This window comes from Podarcis bocagei (genome assembly GCF_964188305.1).
Source record: "Podarcis bocagei genome assembly, chromosome: 13".
Classification (NCBI taxonomy): domain Eukaryota; kingdom Metazoa; phylum Chordata; class Lepidosauria; order Squamata; family Lacertidae; genus Podarcis; species Podarcis bocagei.
The window spans coordinates 27,457,639-27,478,750 of NC_138138.1; the positions used below are offsets into that span (position 1 = coordinate 27,457,639).

The 21,112-nt window shown below is 47.1% G+C and overlaps 1 protein-coding gene across 2 annotated transcripts in view; it reads right to left on the minus strand.

Moving 5' to 3' along the window:
* Positions 1–21,112, minus strand: part of THRA (thyroid hormone receptor alpha) — a 123,901-nt gene that overhangs the window by 22,054 nt on the left and 80,735 nt on the right. For both annotated transcript variants that reach the window (XR_014001799.1, XM_081168707.1), the window contains exons 3-4: positions 9,226–9,287; positions 3,476–3,576 (exon numbers count right to left, since the gene is read on the minus strand). Coding sequence is in view for 1 of the 2 variants with exons in the window: in XM_081168707.1 (XP_081024833.1) it covers positions 3,476–3,576; positions 9,226–9,287 (163 nt within the window). In the remaining variant the exon portion in view is untranslated. The remainder of the gene's footprint in view (positions 1–3,475; positions 3,577–9,225; positions 9,288–21,112) is intronic.

Genomic DNA, 21,112 nt, shown 5'->3' on the forward strand with positions numbered 1-21,112 from the left:
AAGAAGAAGAAGAGTTTGGATTTGATATCCCGCCTTTCACTCCCCTTCAGGAGTCTCAAAGCGGCTAACATTCTCCTTTCCCTTCCTCCCCCACAGCAAACACTCTGTGAGGTGAGTGGGGCTGAGAGACTTCAGAAAAGTGTGACTGGCCCAAGGTCACCCAGCAGCTGCATGTGGAGGAGCGGAGACGCGAACCCGGTTCCCCAGATTATGAGACTACCGCTCTTAACCACTACACCACACTGGCTCTCCCAGTGTTGTGCCTCATGGGTTGGATCTGCTAGCTCTCTATCTATACAGTGGTACCTCAGGTTAAGTACTTAATTCGTTCTGGAGGTCCGTTCTTAACCTGAAGCACCACTTTAGCTAATGGGGCCTCCTGCTGCCGCCGCGCCACCGGAGCACGATTTCTGTTCTCATCCTGAAGCAAAGTTCTTAACCTGAGGTACTATTTCTGGGTTAGCAGAGTCTGTAACCTGAAGCATATGTAACCCGAGGTACCACTGTACAACCTTTAACGACGACTCAAAGCTGCCACTAGTTTTTCAACTTCTTTCAAAGCCCTGCACCCAGGGCTGGCAATCTGCAGTAGTCAGTAGATTCTGGGGTAAGAATCAGGGGCAGCTCAAATCTCTGTCGTTTGAATGTTCCGCTTCAGGAACAGAGAGGTCTTGAGTTGTCTCTGCCTGCTTTTACTGCACATGCCTGCCTTTCCTTTTCTCTTTTTATTTAGTTTTGTTGTCCTCTCTTTCTCTCCTCTCTCTCTCAAAGAAGAATGTGTGTGCGGGGCGGGGGGGGGCAGGGGGAATGCTTCTGGCAAGAGACCCACTTTAGGTCAGGGCACAGCAGTTTGTTGGTCACGTTCCACCAATTGGAAACTATTGCACTCAACTGTTTCCAAGCTATTTCCTGTCTGCCTGGGTTCAATAGTGGAAGTGAGCTGGGGAGAAAGGATTTAAAGCAGCCGAGTTGAGGGGGAGGTTTTAACCCCGCCCCTCCAATGCACACTCATTTGCACACTGGGAAACCCAGACAGATGGGCGGGGTACAAATAATAGAATTGTTGTTGTTGTTGTTGTTGTTGTTGTTGTTGTTGTTGTTGTTGTTGTTATCATTATTACATATAGGCAAGTGGGCGTGATTTATTCATTTGGTAAATACACACTTACTTAAGTTTGGTCCTAAAACGTGTCCTCCCTCATTAGGGGCTCAGCATGACTGGTTATCCAGCCATGCTGTTATATTAACCCCAGAATCTTCTACCCTGCCACTAGTGCCCTTTTAAGACCCCGCCCCCAGTGCCCAGTGACCTTAGATCACCCAGGAAGGCTCACCATGTGCCAAGAACATGAGAGGAGGGGGGCATTGGAATGAGGGGTGCCTCTTTGCAAACAGTACCCAGTGCCTAACTAAGTCATAATCAGCACCACAAAACTGACTTTAATACACTGCAATAAAACAAATCTCTCGCCTGGGAAAACCACATGTTGTGCCGGGAAATCTCAAGATCAGTACTCAAAAGTAATGTCTGGAAGTCAATACTACAGAAGAAACAGTACTCTCCCCGCTCTCTCTTTTTGGCACAACCTCCTTCAATTTCTCAGCGTGGATTCTATTTTCCCTCTCTCTTTGCTGTTTCCTTCCTCCATATGCTGCTCCTTTTCTCACAAGTTCTTTTGCCAACTGGAGTTGACACTCCCACAAGGCACATACAGCAAAGCGGCCACCTCAGTTCATAGGTTTTAGACACCATCAAGGGCAGCTGAGCGAGACGTGCACGTATTTCATTAAATTAAGCTACATTCGTAACCTGGCTTTCTTCCAAAGAGCTCAAGCTAGCAAGCATGACTCTCCCCTACATAGACATATATGTTGTCTTCTCACCAACCAATGGTGAGGTGGATCAGGCTGAGAGGGTATGACTGATCCAATGTCACCCATTGGGCACTGTGGATTGGGAGGAGGGGGAGACATTGAGCCAGTGTCTTCACAGACCTAGCACAGCACGCTAATCACTACACCATACTGGCTTTACACAGGATCTGACCCTCGAGGCACACAATGCACTAGAAAGTTCTGCTGTACAAAAATCAAAATAAATGGCAACATTCTTGCCCATCGCAATGAGGCTTGCGCAAAAGGATGCCATGGTGAGTTGCATTTATGGGATGTGGGGTGCCATTTGAATTTTCCCAAAACTGCTGGGTTGTTCTTAACCAGGCCCCTTGGGCTCATTCTCCCATCTCCCTGCCTTTGATTAATCTGCCTGCAGCAACAACCCTCTCTGTTCTGTCAAGATCCTCTCATCCAGTAAAGTCCTTCCTGATCCATTCCTCAGGCAAATCTCACCTGTCCTCAAGGGCCTTTTAATTCTACTCTACCCCATCCCCACTTATTTTGTGAATCCATACTCTCTACTTCCAAATCTTCTGATTTTGTCCACCTAATACAGTTGTACTTCAGAAGTTGAATGGAATCCGTTCCAGAAGTCCGTTCGACTTCCAAAACATTCAGAAACCAAGGCATGGGTTCCGATTGGCCGCAGGAAGCTCCTGCAGCCAATTGGAAGCCGCACCAGACATTCGGGTTCCAAAGAACACACACTTCCGGGTTTGCAGCATTCGGGAGCCAAAACATTTGACTTACAAAGCGTTCGGGATTGAAGGTACGACTGTACTGACTAGCAGACACTTTGGGCAGAAACGTTTATCATGACTGTGTCCTATGCAGCCTCAAGCATGCTAGTGACATATGGTTATTACTGTGGGGTGGTGGCAGCTAGGTAGTTGGCCCTAGACCTAGGAGATGCGGGTTCAAACACCTACACATCTATGAAATGCACAGGGCAAAAATCATTACCTGCCAGCCTAACCTAGTGAGGATAAAGCTGGGAAACCCCACACATGCCCCACTCCAAGTCCCTTGGAGAAAGAGCACGACAGAAGCACTGAAAATAATACTGGGGAAGGGTGATGGCAGTGGAGGAGGCTGACAAATCAGTAAGGTAAATGTGGAACAGAAGAAGAGTCAACAAATTAAGAAATGTAACCAGAGACCACAGAAAATATTAATTTGTCTAGCTCCCATCACTGTCAAAATCTGGCTTTATCCATTCCACACTGCAGTTTGCCTAGACATATCAATTCCTTTTCCACTATCTAGTTTATCCTTCTATACATCTCAGTGAACCTTGGTCCAGAAATCCTGAGCGACTGCTGCTCACACATTTGGCTCAAACCTTCCACACCCTTCCCCTGCCTCACTTAGCACCAGGCTCACCCACAGCCTTCCTCTGGCCCCTGCTGCAAAAAGGACCAAAATGCTTCCCACCAGTCGCAGCACCCACAAAACCCAAGCCCTGGGCAGTGCCGTCCTTGGCAGCTGCCTGGGGGCATGCAGGGGCACCAAGTCAAAGGAGAGAATCCCCCTCTAGTGAGCCGCTCTGGGTGAGATGGCCTTCCCACGTTTCCATTACCTTGCAGCCTTCACAGGTAATACATCGGTAGTGGTACCCCGTGGCTTTGTCTCCACATACAACGCACTGCTCATCTTTGTCCAAGTAGCTAGGGATGTACCCTGGAGGAGAAAACAAGAGTGGAGAGGTCAGGGCTGGAAGGGGGAATACAGATCTGGGACACACCAGACTTCAATGGGCCTGCCCACCCTTACTCTCTTTCACTGGTCATCATTACCTGTTGGCTAGACCCATATCATCTCTGAAACGCAAAGGGGCCATATCACAATTTTATATCTTTAAAAACAACACACTTTACTCACAGCTCTCAAAGTCGCCTCCCTTTTAGAAACACAATCAACACAACCAAGCTGCACAAAACCACAAGGTTAACACACTACGAGCCCTTCCAGATGGGTGTTGTGCTGCCGGTGTATTCTGCAACGTGGTTTTGGTACAGTAGCACTGATTTAGTGGCAAATTTATTCTGCTTTATTAATGGTCCTGTAAAGCTTCCCCCATGCTACCACATTACAGTGGTACTTTGGTTCTCAAACGCCTTGGTACTCAAAACAACTTGGAACCCAAACACTTGCAAACCCAGAAGTAAGTGTTCCGGTTTGCGAACTTTTTTCAGAAGTAAAACATGCTCCATTTTGAGTGCCACACTTCTGTTTTGAGTGTTACACTGAGGTCTGTCTGTTTTTGCTAACTATTTTGCATTTTTGTGGCTGTGGCTGTGTGGAACCCAGTTCAGCTACTGATTGATTGATTGATTGTGTGACTGCAGTAGATTGTTTATTGCTTTCATTTTATGGATCGATAGTCTTGTTAGATAGTAAATTCATGTAAAATTGCTGTTTTAGGGGTTGTTTTAAAAGTCTGGAATGGATTAATCCATTTTGCATTACTTTCTATGGGAAAGCACGCCTTGGTTTTGGAACACTTTGGTTTTGGAACGGACTTCCATAACAGATTAAGTTTGAGAACAAAGGTACCGCTGTATTGTTGTCTGGAAGGTGTCTCTCTCTCTCTGTCTCTCTCTCCATTCTATCTGTGAAGTGTGAAGGTGCTGGACTGGTTTCTGGAAGTGGTGAAGGGCTGGGTGGGGGCTATTAAAGATGGAGATGCTGTGGGCAGATGGCTTCTGTGTCTGGGAATTAGGTGTATGGCCTATCCTGGGAGGCACGGCTTTCCCCCTGAAGGAACAGGTTCATAGTCTGGGATCACTCCTGGATTCCAACTTGTCATTGGAGCCACTTAGGCAAGGGGAGTTTATGCCCAGTTTAGGCTGGTTCACCAGCTGCAGCCATTCCTGGGCCTGGGTCAGCCTGGCCTTCAGTGATCCATGCTGTAGTGACCTCCCAGTTAGACCACTGTTAAGAGGGAGGGAAGCACAGGCGGAGTGAATGAGGATCAGAGAGCAGGGACAGAGCTAGAGACTGAGAAAGCTAGTGACTGTATATGTGGAGCATATATGGAGCAAGGAAGGACAGAGATACTTTGCTGGTGAGCCCTGTTTCATGTCTCAGCAGTCAGGGATCATTCCTGAAACCCTTACAACTTCCTCCCAAACCCTTTCTGACTAGGTCTTCTGGAAAGGGCATTCTGGAAATCTGAGTATATGCTCAGAGCTACTCTTCTCTTTATGAATGCTAACTTGTACCAGGTCAACCTGGTTTCAAATCTACCTGCAGCCACAGCAAGTTCACTGGGCAAAACTTGGGCCATTTGCTTTGACTTGGTTGTTATGAGTATAAAGTGGGACAACCCCACATATGACCTTGGGGGGGGGGGCAAAATGGCAGGATACAAGTATTTCCCCCAACTTTAATTTCTAAGCTGCCTCATATCTGACTCGGCTTTGCTTCGCTGGCAAAACATGGAGACTGCAGCCTCCTTTGCTGTCCACCCCTCACAGCACAGGCACCCCAAGGCCTGAATGGCTCTCAAGATCCCCTCTGACCCCACATTCCAGGAGGGAGGGGGCAATGGCAAGGCCTGTCCTTGTCTGCTCCCCCCACTTCCAGGCTTCGTTAGTCTTTCTGAAAGGCTAACGAGGGCGGCTTTCATGCAGAAAACACAACAGCCATGTCCGTCCACAAAAAGGCTCTTTATCTCTGGGCTTGTGGGGGGTTGTTGAAGGGGAAGGAAGCAGCCTGTGACCCCCCCTTCCAATTATCTCCTGCCACCACCACCCCCAACTCACGTAACCTTGCTTACCCTCCAGGGCCTCATCAGCCCTGATAATGAAGGTGCCCCCTCTGCCCCCTTCCGGGAAAAGGAGCTGTGTTCTCTCGTTCACCCCCTGCCCTCACAATGTCCTATTGTCTAGGGTTGTGGCAAGGGTCACCTCCACGTGACCCTAGGATGACCCAGCCATGACGGAAAAGGGGACATGCCCCCCTTGCGGTATTGGTATGCCTGTGTGGAGGGGGATAAAGCCTGGGTCTCAGCTGCCTTAAAGCAGTGGCATGTTGCTTAGATATCTGCAGCATCCGAGACTGGATGGAAGGAGCGAGAGCTCCAAATAAATAAATAAATGAAACATGCAAAATTCAGGCCACCTTCTCGGCCTGCTTGGCCCACAATCCCTTACCCCTCCCCAAAGCCTCTTGCCTGCACATTCCCTTTTCCTGCCAACAAATGCTCACGTTCAACTTGGCCCTTCTGTTTCGTTGGCCTTTTCCGATTTATAGAATTTATGGCCGATTTATAGAATTTATAAAGAATTATATGATGTGTGTGTGAGTGCCAAGAGCATCTGGGAGCAAACATGAAAGATGTAATTTTTCACATCTTTAAAACCTCCCATTGCACATGCTTGTGGGTTCTGATGTATGTATTTCAGTGTTTAAACGACACATGCATGTTACGGATGTGCCACGGGTTCACTGTGAGAAACACCAGTGACTGTGTTTGGTGAGTGGAGTTTGGAGCTTTCTCTCAAAAGATAAACAGGATAAGAGTTGGCCGAGGGCCAATTCTGACGCGACGTTTTCCGTACAGGCACACATAGTTGTGCACTTTTGTGCACACATGACAAATTTACACATGGTTTCCCTACACCAGTATAGATCCCTGCTGGGGAAGTATCATGCCGCAAATTGGCCCTTGTAGTTTAGGAGCCAGAAGGTCCCTCAAACCCTGTGTGATTTTCCAGATGGAGGCAATGGGATGAGGATGTGAGAGAAGAAAGACAAGGTCTTAAACTCATCTGGAATACAGCTGTTAGCAACATGAAAGCATGATGGCTTTTGGTGCGGGGGGGGAGGGGGAGGGAAGACGAGAAGCCCTCCCCTCTCCTTTGCCAGCAAGACAGCTAGCATCTGGGTAGGAAAAGAAAGCGCCGAGTTCTGCTGTGACGCTTTCCCCCCTCCCCAAGAGACCACACAATTTGCAGCCATGTTAGACCGATTCACATTTCCACGTCTGAGACTGAAAAATCGGCTTCCATGAGACGAAAAACGGACTGTGAAAAGGTATCCCATTTACACAGCCACCGAACAGGGAATCCTCTTTAGCGTGGCATATTAATGGACTTCCCACAGGCATGTTACGATCTAATGTGTGCCACAGAAGATACACTAGTATGCATGGCCCATGCAAATGGCACACTGCATGCCATATGTGACTGCCACCCACAACACACATTACATTGTGTATTTGATTTGAGAAGGAGGATTTTTATTTTACCATGAGTTCCTGTGTCCTTCATGGGTCACAAAGGTATCGCCTTCCCTTGGAACAGAAGGCATGGACCCAGCCCCTTGCAATGACTCTTCTAAGGAAAGGGATGTCTTTGCCCTTTAGACCAGGCCGGGAGGACCAGCACAATACCAACCACCCAACCCACAAACAGCAAAAAGAAAATAGTAATGCCGGACATACTGCAAACAGTGAAGCTTCCATTGGAAGAGACCTATTCAAAACGGGAGAGGACAGAATAGGGACATGGGGAAGCTGAACATAGGATCCAAACCACAGGGTCCACCCTGACTGGTAGTAGCTTTTCAAGGGTTCAGGCAGGAGTCAATCCCAGCCTTCCTTGGAGATCACAGAAGCTGAACCTGGTGAATCTTTGGCAGCCAGTGGGTGTGCTCTGGCACTGAACTAGGACACTTCCACAATGATAGCAGCGAACTAGCCGGGAATCACACACAGCAAGCGGTTAGAAAAGCTGGATCTGCACAGGATGTGTCAGGCCTAATGAGCACAATGACTCTTCTTTGGTAGGTCTTGCCCCTATGAAGCATTTGGGGAGACTGAAGGCCTCTGCCTTTCCACAGCTGCCTAAGTCCCCTCCTCTCCAGGGTTTCCCCCTTGGACCTGCTACGTAAAATCTCAAACCTAGTATCTCTCTCCCTCCCTCCCTCGAAGCATCTTGCTCCTTTCGTTGTAAAATGAGCTACTGCATGTCTTCTAAATGGAGATCTGCATGGGATGTGAACTGATTTTACACATGTGCTATTGTTGCTGTGTGTGTGTGTGTGCATGCATGTGCGCGCTCTACATATAAAATTGTTATTGCTCTTATTAAATTTATATACCGCCCTTCATCAAGGGACTACAGGGCAGTCTACAACATAAAAAACAAAATATGAGAAAAGGTTTTATTTATTTAAAATGGTTCTTATATGTGCAATTGTTTTTATTCATGTAACCACTTAATAAGCCTCTTAAATTATATTGTATGCAGCTTCGGAATACCTAATGGGAAGCGATTCATAAATGTGGCAGTAATAATAATAATTATAATAGCAACAGTAGCAATAATAATAGCAATACGACCACTACTGCTGTTTTTCGGGGGAGAAACCTCAGGTATTATTAAAGTGAGAACTTTGAAGAACTGAAGGTTTTAATGGGAGATGGGAATCAAAATGATTTGATTTGGAATGTGTATCTGTGTGGGGAGAGGGTGGCTGACTTGAGCGGGTGGCAGACCAATGGGGAGCATTTTATCCTAAGAAGCAAATATCCGGCTGAGTACTCTCATTCACAAACCCGCACATCACTGCGCCTTTGCCCCATGACCCATTGTGGCCTCACCTCTTGCACCCCCCAGCCCTTTAGTGGTTTATCTTCCGGCTGCAGACTCTGCCGTTTGAGAACCGATATCCTGAGCTGCCCCGTGACCTCCTTCTCTGGGCCAGTGGAAAACATCAAAAGGACTTCAATGGGTTCAAGGACAGAGTTGGATAAATTTCGGGAGGATATCCTGTTATTTATATTCTGGAGTCTCGGGGCATTGCTTGGTTGCATCAATGAAGTCTCCCCACCCCTCCCGCCTGCATTTCTCCTTTCCCCTCTAATATGTATTTTTTTCTGGGGCATCAAGAGAAGGTTTTGCCACAACTATATAGAGAGAAACCATCGTGTGGAACTAAAAGTCACATACCACTAAAAATATTTCTGAGGAATCTTGAGGGATAGATTGTTGTAGCATCAAGGCTTAAATAGTAGTTTGATTGGAGGCAGCAGTGCCAGAAAGAGACTAATCTGTCAGCTCAAACTGCCTCAAATACATATCTGCGTATTCCCTGGCTCTGAAGTATGTGGCTTGGCTCACTTGCTCGAGTCATTTGGGAGGCATTTGGCTTCGCAAGCCTGTGGCTGTGGAAGGCCTGGTCTCCGCTCGCTGAGGCCCACTTTGTTCCTGATTATTCTTGGTTAAGCAGAGCGATCACGGATGCAAGCGAGGTGCTGGTGGGAGCCGGACAAATAGCTACGATTCTACAAATTTAAACAGCCTGAAAAGGGTGGCTTACCTGACATACTGCTTTTCACCGAACATTGGCTGCTTTTTCTTTTACGTTTCCCATCCGGCCACCTGCAGAGAAGAAAGAAGGGGAGAGGAGATTTAAAACAAAACAGAACCGTGGATTCATCAGGGGAAGGGACAACCTTGCGTGGCCCTTCACCTGCCACAGCCTTATAGCATTTTATCCAAATCTGTAGCCCACTTCCCTAAAAAAGCTTTCCCAAGCGCCACACACAAGCTTTACCCTCTCGCTTCATACAGCTCCAGTTCCATCATCCCACACCTCTTAAAGAAGTCAGGAGGCGAGGAGAGCAGTACAAGTGGTCTCACTTTATGTTATCTGAGAGCAGCAGAAGTGATAAGCAGGTTGGGAAGAAGGTTCACCATGCACACAAACACATACGCACACACATATGTAGATGTAGAGACATAGCTAGCCCCTTCTTGACACGAGATTCCCATGCTCTCCTTTGCCTCGTCCTTTGGAGCACGCTCACCCCAGAGCCGGCATGACTCTGCAGCAGGAGGTCAAAAGAGAGAAGCCAAACCACCACCAGAAACTCGGATTAATCAAGCCCACCAGCGTCTGGAACTCCCATTGTTCTAGGCGCATGTTGCAATAGAGAATTTCATTTATGAGCTCTGGGCACACTACTGTGCCTAAGATTTCAGATCAAAACTGCAGAGTTGAAGGAAAGGAAGACCTTTTTCTGCCTCCCCACTTCCAGCTACAGTCATACCTTGGTTGTCAAACTTAATCCGTTCCGGAAGTCCGTTCGACAACTAAGGCCGCAGAAGCCGTGTCGGATGTTTGGCTTCCAAAAGATGTTCACAAACCGGAACACTCATTTCCGGGTTTGCGGTGTTTGGGAGCCAAAACATTGGAGTACCAAGGCGTTTGAGAACCAAGGTATGACTGTACTCTGTGAAGACTGGAGTAGAAACCCTCTTAAGAATATTAGGAGGATGGGAAGGACTAGACCATGTGAAAAATGAATATAGTATTTTAGCTGCAGTTCATTCATTTTCAGCCTTGTATTCTCGCTATTAAAAAGCGTGCTTAGACATTCCATTGTTGCGCCCAAAACCTAGGTTTAAGGTGCCATCTAGCTCCATGCTCTCATATCTCAGTTTCTAACACTGCAGCCCATGCCAACCCATGTTTGTCATGCTCAGTAAAACAAAACAAAACAAAAAAACCTAACCCACCTAGTGAGCTTCACAGCAGAACAGGGAATTGAACTCTCTAGTGTTAAGTCCAGCAATACTATGGCTGAGCACACACCATATATTTAAAGCACATTCTCTCCCCCCTCAAAAATCCTGGGAATTTTGTTAAGGGAATTTTGTTGGGAGTTGTAGCTTCGAGGGGTAAACTACAATTCCTGGGATTTTGAGGTGGGAATGCATCCTTGCCCTTGACCTCCAGAAAGGAAAGTAAGAGGGATAAGATGTGAAGGCAATTCAGTTTGCAGCTGAATTGTAGATGCTATGTGGAAACAGGGAGAAGAAGAAAGAGCTCAGTAATACAGTGGTACCTCAGGTTAAGTACTTAATTCGTTCCAGAGGTCCGTACTTAACCTGAAACTGTTCTTAACCTGAAGCACCACTTTAGCTAATGGGGCCTCCTGCTGCTGCCACGCCGCCGGAGCCCGATTTCTGTTCTCATCCTGAAGCAAAGTTCTTCACCTGAAGCACTATTTCTGGGTTAGCGGAGTCTGTAACCTGAAGCGTATGTAACCTGAAGCGTATGTAACCTGAGGTACCACTGTACAGGGAATGCCTGCTGTCACAAGCTCCCAATTCAGCCACCATTAGAAGCTGCAGATTTGGGGAAGGAGTAATGAGGTACATTATGCATCTTCAATTTGCTTTTGTTCACACATTAAAATCTAGATGATTGTTATCACAGAATGCTAATTTTTAATTAAAAGCTGACTTAACTCATAAGCGGTCCCAACCCCAAAACTCCTTGTTACCCATAGTGTAATATAAAGCAATCCAAACTTTTCAAAAACATCTCCTATCCAAATGTAATAAACTAACCGAGTTCGAAAGCTGAGCAAGTGCCTTGTGAACAGAAGCCAACCTTCTGAGAATCTAATTTTTCTCCCTCCTCCTAAACTATGCAAGAAAAATACTCCAGACTCTTGCTGAAAAATTAAATCTTGCAGAAAAGATTATTTGAAGTAAGTTAAGTATTGGAAATCACTGATGATCGTTACAATTTCCAAAGAGTTGAGGTAAGTATTGGGCATAGCCAAGGTGGAAAAATTGACCTTCTATCTCTATCTATATACATAGCTGACTACCAGAATTAAGATTCTGGTAAAAGTGGAAACAGTTTATAAATAACTGGAACGTGTATTCTTAAAACATTCCTTTGGAATGACGCATTTATTTAATTATTTTGCTCCAGTTATTTATTAGCTGCTTTTCACGGCCAAGTCTATACATTTGCAATTTTTATAATTGAAAGCAACAACACCGCACTGATTTTGGGAACAAGAGACTGGTGACAATCAGGAAGCTGGTGTGGTTTGTGCTTTCAACAAGATTTCTGAGCTGAAAAGGCTTAGTTGAAGCTGCAGGGTGGCTATATTTGTATCTGATGTCATTTCCCTTTTCATTTCTCGTCCCTGCCCCTGACTGAACACTGCAGCAGATGTTGCATGGCTGGTTTCATTTATGCATATTTCTCGGTGCAAAAGCCAGTGAGCGAAATTGCCAAGTAAGCTCCTAGCCAACCACCCACGGGTGGACGACCAAAACTACACAATTCTATGATTCTAAGGTAAAGGTAAAGGGACCCCTGACCATTAGGTCCAGTCGTGATCGACTCTGGGGTTGTGGCACTCATCTCGCTTTATTGGCCGAGGGAGCCGGCGTACAGCTTCTGGGTCATGTGGCCAGCATGACTAAGCCACTTCTGGCGAACCAGAGCAGTGCACGGAAACGCCGTTTACCTTCCCGCCGGAGCGGTACCTATTTATCTACTTGCACTTTGATGTGCTTTCGAACTGCTAGGTTGGCAGGAGCAGGGACCGAGCAACGGGAGCTCACCCCGTCACAGGGATTCGAATCGCCGACCTTCTGATCGGCAAGTCCTAGGCTCTGTGGTTTAACCCACAGCGCTACGCCCATCTAATTCAGTAAGGTCTACAGTGACTGGCAGCAGCAGTGGCTCTCCAGGGTACCTGCCAGCCCTTCCTGTAGATGCACAGGATTGAACCTAGAACCTTATGCATGCAGATCAGCCGCGCAACCAATGAGCTGTAGCTCTTCTCAATTTCCCAACGAGGTGTACGGAGGCACACAGTGGCGATCGGTTTTCTGGGTTTTTTTAAACCAGCTTAACCCCAAAAACAGTGTTAGGATTAACTGCAAACTGAATAATCTCACTCTTCACCACCCCCCAATTTCAAGAGGATTGGGAAAGGGAGAAAACTGCAATTCAAGAGGAAAATGCTACACAGATTAGGCAGTGAAGGCAAATGAATGCTATCAAATGTGGGAGGGTTGAATAATAGGAAGGAGTTCAAGATTCATGCATTAAAAAAACACACACACACAGACACACCAATGTCATCCTGTGAACAGGATTTGCTCTAATTCACATGTAGTGCATCTAGCATTGAGGCACTTTTAAAAATAGTAAATAAACAGCAATAATGTGGGGGGTTTTGTGTGTTTTTTAAAACTTGTATGGTATTCCATCAGCTCTCACCCACTGCCCCAATTTAGTAGGGACTGACCTCTCAACAGCTTATATCATTTATATATAGATAGATTTTAAAGAGGAGGTTTTCAGAAATCTTTGCAATGTTTTTAAAGGCCACCCTTCGTTTTAAATAATCGTAAACCTGCTCCCAAACCAAGGAAGAAGGGGAAATCTATGTCCATTAAAGTGTCTCCCCGCCCCCCCCCCCCGCCCCCAGCTTTTCCTTCCAAATTAAATTCAAAAGACAAAATGTCCTTTTTGGCCTAGATTAAAAAACAACAACAAAGAATGACCTCAGTGGCAGCTCACCCAATCGGCCGGCAGTCACTGCAGCCTTATTTGCATGCCGATACCCCATTGGCAGCAGCGGCACGAGTGGAATGCAGAAGGTGGAGCCAAGAAGACATACATTTTTGCAAATGTATAGTACTGAAATACAGAAACTAATAGCACCACCCTATTGGCAAGAGATGTTTGGAAGATTGCTTAGGAAAGGAAATGTTTGAACGGATTTTTAAAAGGCTGCAATGTTTGGCTTACATGGGCCTCCTTGGGCAAAAGGTCCCAGGGCTGTGGGGTCTCTTACCCAAAGAAACTCACCTGAGCCCAATCTTGCAGCCTTCTTAAAATCAGTAAAATAATTCCTTTCCTAAGCAAGTGTGATGATGTCGCCCCTTTAAGCCTGATTTATGGGAATAGGTTAGAACCTCCGAAATAATGAGCTTGACAGCTTCTTGTCCCTTTGCTCAACCTACTGAGATTTAAGTGTAAGCATTTATGTTAATTAGCTGGATAAGTTAGTGTTTGTTGTTTTCTTACCTTCTGAGCTATTTTAATCTGTGTAATTCTTTGGAGTTTTCCTCTCTTGTAGAGTTTTGTTTTCGTAAAAGTCTGTGTATGATTTTATGAAATTTGGTCTAGTCTGAGTTCCCAAACCCTTTAATTTTGACCACGCTTTTCAGAGCAAGGGTCACCCAACACAGCAGGTTTCAAAATGACTTTTACAAATAGGCTGATTTCAAAGCAAGAGGATGGGGGGGGGGGGAGGAATCAGGGAAACTATTATACGCAGAACTGCAACAAAATGTTGCGGCATGGAATGTTCCTGTTAGCTATTCCAGTTAGCCATTGATGCTCTCCTCTGTGATGAAACTCCACTCCATCCCCTTGCACCCAGTTGTCCATCTCCCCTAAATAGACAATCAACGTTCCATTATCAATGAGCGCTGCACAGTCCTCACTAGGCTGTTTTGGGTTTCCCCCCTCCCCCCAGCTTTCTTACCTAAGGATATTATTATTATTATTACAGATAGGTAGCCGTGTTGGTCTGCCATAGTCAAAATAAAAAAAATCCTTCCAGTAGCACCTTAAAGACCAACTAAGTTAGTTCTTGGTATGAGCTTTCGTGTGCATGCACACTTCTTCAGATACCCAGGTACCAAGAACTAACTTAGTTGGTCTTTAAGGTGCTACTGGAAGGAATTTATTTATTTATTATTTATTTATTTATTTATTTATTTATTTCTGCAGCTTCCATGTCCCCCTATGTCTGCTGACACCCCCCCCCCTTTGTGCATGGCTGCTGTTGTTTTGCTACAAACAGCACTCACGCCCTGATCATCAGAAATAGAGGGAAAGATGTTGTGGCAGCCAGAAGGCCCTTCACGGTGAGGCATGAATGCCATCATTTTGTTCTGCTAGGCTTCCCGTGCCTTTGGTTTAGTCCTGCACCTGTGGTGCTTGGGTGCTTCAGGCAGCAGATTGAGGCTGACAGGACTCTGTTCCTACCCATACAAAAGCCATTCCCTCAGAGAACTAGATTTCAGGGAGAAGGGCTTTAATCTACCCTCCCCTCCAAACACACACACACACACACACACACACTAGTTTGCTTGGGTGAAAGCTTCACAATATGAGCCCTCACCTACAGTCCAAAGCGATAAAAGCTCTTGCCGCTGCAGAGAGAACTAGTCCTTTTGAACAGCTGCTCTGATACACATTTCCGTTTGGAGGCTTCCCCCCCCCCCCAGCTAACAGAGGGCTTAAACGCTTGAATCACACCAACAGGAAACACGAAGGGGGGGGGGGAGAGAAATGATTTAAGTGTCGTTTGGGGAAAGGACCCAACAATAACACAAGCCGGGGCGGTGCGTACGTGCAGCCTTTGAACAAACACAACACATCAGCATGTACACAATGCAGGCTTCTAAAAAAAGACCATCAACAGTGACTACAGAATGGAGGGGGGGGAAGTGAGAGGGGTGGGTAGGCAAGGCTGGTACTACCAGTTTGTCTTGTCCACCTCCTCCTCTCCCCCCCCCGCACCCCACAGGCGACTGCAAAAGCTCCCCAACAGGATGTCCTCTTGTCCACGTAAGGCTTGTAGGCACGGCTTGTACCAGGAGTTCCTGGGACCAGCGCCAGACTGTGCTCTGCTGTTCCTCCGCAGGGGCTGTGCATGAGGAGGCTTGGCTCCCGGCCAGCAAGGCCAGCTCGGCACCTGAGGACAGCGTGTGCCCGGCAGCGAGACACAGGAGGCACGGAGGTGCCCCTTCTCGGCACCTGGGATTCCCTGGGCGGGCAATAAGGTGGGGAGTTCTCGCTCTGGGCTCCAGGTACTTGGCAGGGCAAGGAGTCCATAGGTGACGCCTCTTCTGCAGACCCCAAAGGAGGCGGCCACGCGGCTGCACCACACATTTCAAAGTGCTCCAATGCCATTTTAACAGTAATGGCTTTGCCCGCTCCAAGATTTCTGGAATCTGTACTTTAAGGACCTCCTCTCTGCCCTGTATATTTTGGGGAGCCCACCTTACGTTGCTTCAGACTGTTTTTTATATTGCGTTGTCATGTTTTCAAACCTTTTATTGACATATGGGCAAAATTTCGAAAGGTTCAATACAATAAAACCAGCAAAATCTGCCTCGAACAATTAAAACACTGTTGTGTAACGTTCACGAGTCCTCGTTGCGTGTTGGAGAAACTTGGCATCTATCTCGAGCTTACCCCCCCCCCCATCCAGGGTAAACATTAGGAAGGCTATTCGTTTGGTCATTGTAATGTTGCGTTTTAATGCTGTAGTCTGCCCTGGGGCCTTAGGGGGAAGGGTAATAAATTTAATACAATGATGGTAATGATAATAACAGTAGCTCTCAGCACCCTTGATAGACTACAGTGCCCAGGACTCTATGGGGGAAGCCTTTAAAGAAATTTAAATACACTAAGTAAGTAAATAAATTCATGCAGCAAAAAAGTATGCATGTGCAGATAGACAGCAAAAAGTTAACCAATGAACCCACATTAATTTTGAGCAAAATACGGCAAATTAAATAGCCAATACATCCATGCTATGGACCCAAGGAGAACGTGCCTCTCAAGTATGTGTGTTGGGAAGTGACTTCTTTTCTACGTGGCCAAGCCTCCTCCCCTGTACATAATGTATAACCAGTGAATCAGCTGTCCCTCCTGTTTTCTACAGAGCTAGATAGAGAACCCAAGATTCCTGGCCCTTGCTCCTCCAACCGCTGTAGCTGACAATCACCCTCTCACAGTCAACAGGGCATGAACAGGCAAGTACAGAGTACTTTCAAAACATTTTGGAATTTCTGGTAAACACATGCTACCCCAACCCTTGCAAAAGTAAGGTTCTATCCCTCAATATATCTTGTACCGGCACACCTTCCCATTGTTAATCATTTGTGGCACAGAACAGAAAAGGAGGAGCCACCCTGCAGAGTGCAATTCCCTCATCACCTGGAACAACCAGAGCCGTTCCAGCCCGCACAGGATCATTTTAGAAGCCAGGAATTCCAGGGAGGTTTCAGCTCCTGTAACCCTTGATTAAGAATAGGCCAGCGCCTTGGTGTGAACAGGGATCAGGCGGATTTCCTGGTGAAGCATTAGTACCCTTCATCTTTAAACAGACACGCAAAGAGAGAACAAATCCAATCCCCGATTTCCTAAACTCTCAGAGCCATGCAGATTTTTTTTGGGGGGGGGGGTGAGAGATTTGCTGATTACACTAGGATGCAGCACTAACACTTTGCAGCAGGTGGCAGTGTGGTCGACATCCGCTGGCTCCACCCACAAGGAGGAGGGGGAGAGAAATGACCCTGTCAGTGTGATGGCTAGCAATCTTACACCATACCCCTTCAGACCCACACCCTAGACTTCACAATCATGAGGGCCAGGAACCTGATTCGCAACGAGGTCGGAGATTTTCAGGAAGTTGATTCCTGCAGCCAGCGACACATTTTTGCAGTCGTCTTGGCTCCCAAAGAATCGCAGCAGCATGCACAGCTAATCCAAAGACCAACCACATAAGCAACACAAGAAAAAGGCGGCAGAGGTCAGCCACACATACCTGGGCTCTGGTGAGCACATACTTTCTAAATGAGGTGTACGTGCACGTGAGCGAGCGAGCGGAAAAGTGGTTGCTCAAGGAGCAGGGTGACAAAACCATACCTTATCCGTCACAATCGTTCCTACCTCCCACATGAGACTAGGGAACAGAGGTCCTGCCCCATCTCTGTGGGGCAAGCAAAACCACAGAGCCGCCCAGTCACATTCTCCTTCCCATCCCAGGTGGAGGAGCTTCGCTATTTGCTTACGACAGGAGCGGCAAGCAAAGCCGTGAGAACAAACTTGCCTGCCCTGGGGCCCCGTGGCAAGAACAGAACGTTGTGCTGGGGGCATGTCCTGTGGCAAGCGCCGTGCCCCAAGGCTCACCCAGCTCCCAATCCGGGGCCAGGAGAGATTGGAGTCCGGGCATCCTTATGGTGCCCAATGAGGTTCTTCCTATGTGAACAAAGCACACCCCGAATACTGCACACACGGTTTATCAAGACACATGGAGATGAGACGAGGCGCAGGAAAAACGCACTCCACCCCGCTTCACAAGATACCTTGAAAGCACATTCAAAGTGCCTTTCTTCCCTCAGAGAATTCTGGGCACTGTAGTCCACAGAGTTACAATTCTCCAAAACGCTGAGCAAACTACATTGCCCAGAATCCTTTGAGGGTGACAGAATGTGCTTCCATCTGTGTAAAGCAGGAGTGGATAATCTCAGGTACACTGGTCAAATGCAGGCCTCTCTATCTGGCCTGTGGGACTGTTCCCAGGCCACACACCTCCAATTGGCCCAACTCCACACCCTTGTTCAGGTCTTTTCCCTGTCTCTGACCTGCAATAATGCCTCTTGCTGGACTGGATGCAGAGGTGTCAATGTTGAAACCTCTGGTTTTTGTGTGGCTGGTCTGAGGCCTACTGTCCAGAGATAAGGGTTGCATACACACTATACCTTCGGAGCACATTCAAAGCACATTCCCTCCCCTCAAAGAATTCTGGGTGCTGTAGTTTTACCCTGCACAGTGTTACAATTCCCTTAAAGAACTACACTGCCCAGAATCCTTTGGAGTTGGGCACTGTGCTTTAAAGCTACGCATCCAGAGGTTCTTCCTATGTGAACAAAGCACACCCCGAATACTGCACACACGGTTTATCAAGACACATGGAGATGAGACGAGGCGCAGGAAAAACGCACTCCACCCCGCTTCACAAGATACCTTGAAGATACATTACTGGCTTCGATCGAAACCGTGCTTGGCCATTTACAACTTCGATGGCACATGCCCATACACCGTTGGCCTGCCAACCCCTTCCTTGCTGGGCTGGTGATTACATATCAATCTCAAACTCTCCTCTTAATTGCTGGTTGCTCTGTGCTGCAGCTGCAACCACGTCTGTCCCAAGTCCTGCCTACCATCCCACCTCCAATGCCCTTTACCCTTTGCTCTCTGAATGGGTTTGCCTGGGGTACATTATGGAGCAAGTCTGCCACCATGTGGCCAGGTGTGATCATCACACCTGAACAACAGCATTTATTTAATTTTTTTGCCAAAGGGGTGTATGTACAGCGGAGAAAAGATAAGGGAGCTTTTACAGCCCGGACCCTAGCAGGATGACACTTCTCTCCTTGCAGAGGGAAGGCTGCCAAGCCTGCACTGCATAGGTCACAAACATGAAGAGTTTCCCCAGAACCGCATCGTGTCTGCCGCATCTAGACTTCCACACACAGAAGTGTCCCTCCCGTAAAATGGCCATAAGAGTGTGCATGAGGGCACGTAAAAAAACCCAACAACCCCAAAAACCCCCACCAGCACCTTTCCACACATCACCACCACTGCTTGTGTAATGATACAAGTGCATGTACAGGAGCGAGCGTGTTGCGGCAGATGATCTTGCAACACAAAATCAGCATTACTGCCGGCAAAAAGGCAGAAGGATCTCAAAGGACTAGAAGTGATGTTTTCCCCCCTGGCGCTTGGCGGGAGCCAAATTTCCCAACCCTGGGGTGGGAAGGGAATGAAGGAGCTGTTTGAAGCACTGTTTGGACTGCAGATGCCTTTCGTGGGGTTTGCATTTCCTGGCATACACCTGTTAAGGAATCCTCTCTGCAGCTACCTACAAGGCCCTTTACCTGGAGCAAAATAATGATGCTAATGGCTAATAATAGTAACAAGCAAAATGCTTCGTATTTATGCAGCACTAGCACAGGCATTTGGCTCGGTGACCTTACAACGAGACTGTAAGGTAGGCCAGTGCTGTTATCATTGTGCTGCTGCACATGGGAAGCTGAGGTTGATAAGGCCAGTGGCTTTCCGTTTCTAGTTTATGGCAGAGTTAAAAACTGGAGAATTCCCAACTTACCCTCTTAGCTACTCTACAATGCCCTTTGCTTTGGGGTTGGGTGGGGGGAGGGAAGCAGGGCAAGAGGAATCAGTAACACTGTGGTCTGGGAATGATTCCACTACCTTCCCTAAAAATAAAATTGCCTTGTGGAGGATTCCATAAACAGGGTTTTACTTGAATTTGAGGCATTATGAAAGTTGGCATCAGGAAGGGATTTCCCTCCAGAACAAACTGACTTGCGACCCAGGGTGGTTTTCATATTTCTCCTCAGTTGCGGCTTGGCTTGCTTCCTTGAGAAATCTAAAGCTCCTTTTTACACTTCAGCCATCTTTTCTGCGGTGTGTAACTTCCCTCGGCTGATGGCTCACTGTGGCTTTCAGGGGAAGTGTGTGTGTGTGTGTGTGTGTGTGTGTGTGTGTGTGTGTGTGTGCTTGGGGTGGGAGGTGGGAGTTTGCACTCACCAGCATGCCTTCCTAGCACCAGGGCCTGAACTGCATTGATGTGGTTTCCTTGCCACAAGGATCCTGCACATTCCTTGCTAGCCCCTAATCCCATACCTATGTAAACGCTACAACTGGAAAACTCAACATCTGCAAGGAAGCGCCCCTGTGTGGTGTGACTTTTGAGTTTTTCCAAAACAGGCCCAGATTCACTTCTTCTCCACCCTTTGTTTGCAGGGGAGGCGAGGGCAGAAGTGGGCCATTTGCTCTACTCAAAGATGTTCACCTGGTGCCTTCATTACGTAGGTTTCGACATATACTGAAAGCATCTCAAATTACCCTAGCTTTCAACACCCAATATATTTTAGTGCCCACCCTATTCTCTTGGCTGTAATTTATTTTAATGTTGTGTTTTTTAAATGATTACATCTCACCCTGGGAGCGCATGGTGAAGGGCAGGGTAAGAAACCTGAAATAAATAATAATAATAATAATAATAATAATAATAATAATAATAATAATAATAATGGTTTCAATGAAGTCCTTTTCAGCCTCCTATTTTCCTGCCTTGGCTTAGTTTACCCGCTGAGCCACTGCAGTGTGTTGGATGTACCCTTCTCCCCTTGCAGTTCTGGCAGGCCTAGTGTCAGCCTCCAGTAGGGCAAGCTGCAAATATTTGAAGTCTGGGATTGGTAGCAAGCAGCTAGCAGGCTGCGTTCCCATCAAAAAGAGGGACGAAGGAGACAGGAACGGCCTAGCTAGTCCATTAGAGGGTGATGTTTGGAGGGCATCACAGAGTCCAGATGTGGGGCTGATTTGGGGTGCAGACACCCCTCCCCCCGCTTGCTCCTACACCCACCTCAACATCACTTGTTTTTCTCCAGACTCACTGTAAAAGGTGCTGGGGAGAAGGCTGGTTTTAAGGACGGACTCCACTCTGCCACTGACTCCCTGCTTGGCCTGTGGCACAGTCATTATTTCCCCTGCCCATTTATACAACAGGGAATGGTGGAAACCTTGTGGGGAGGGGCAAAGGCAATAAAAA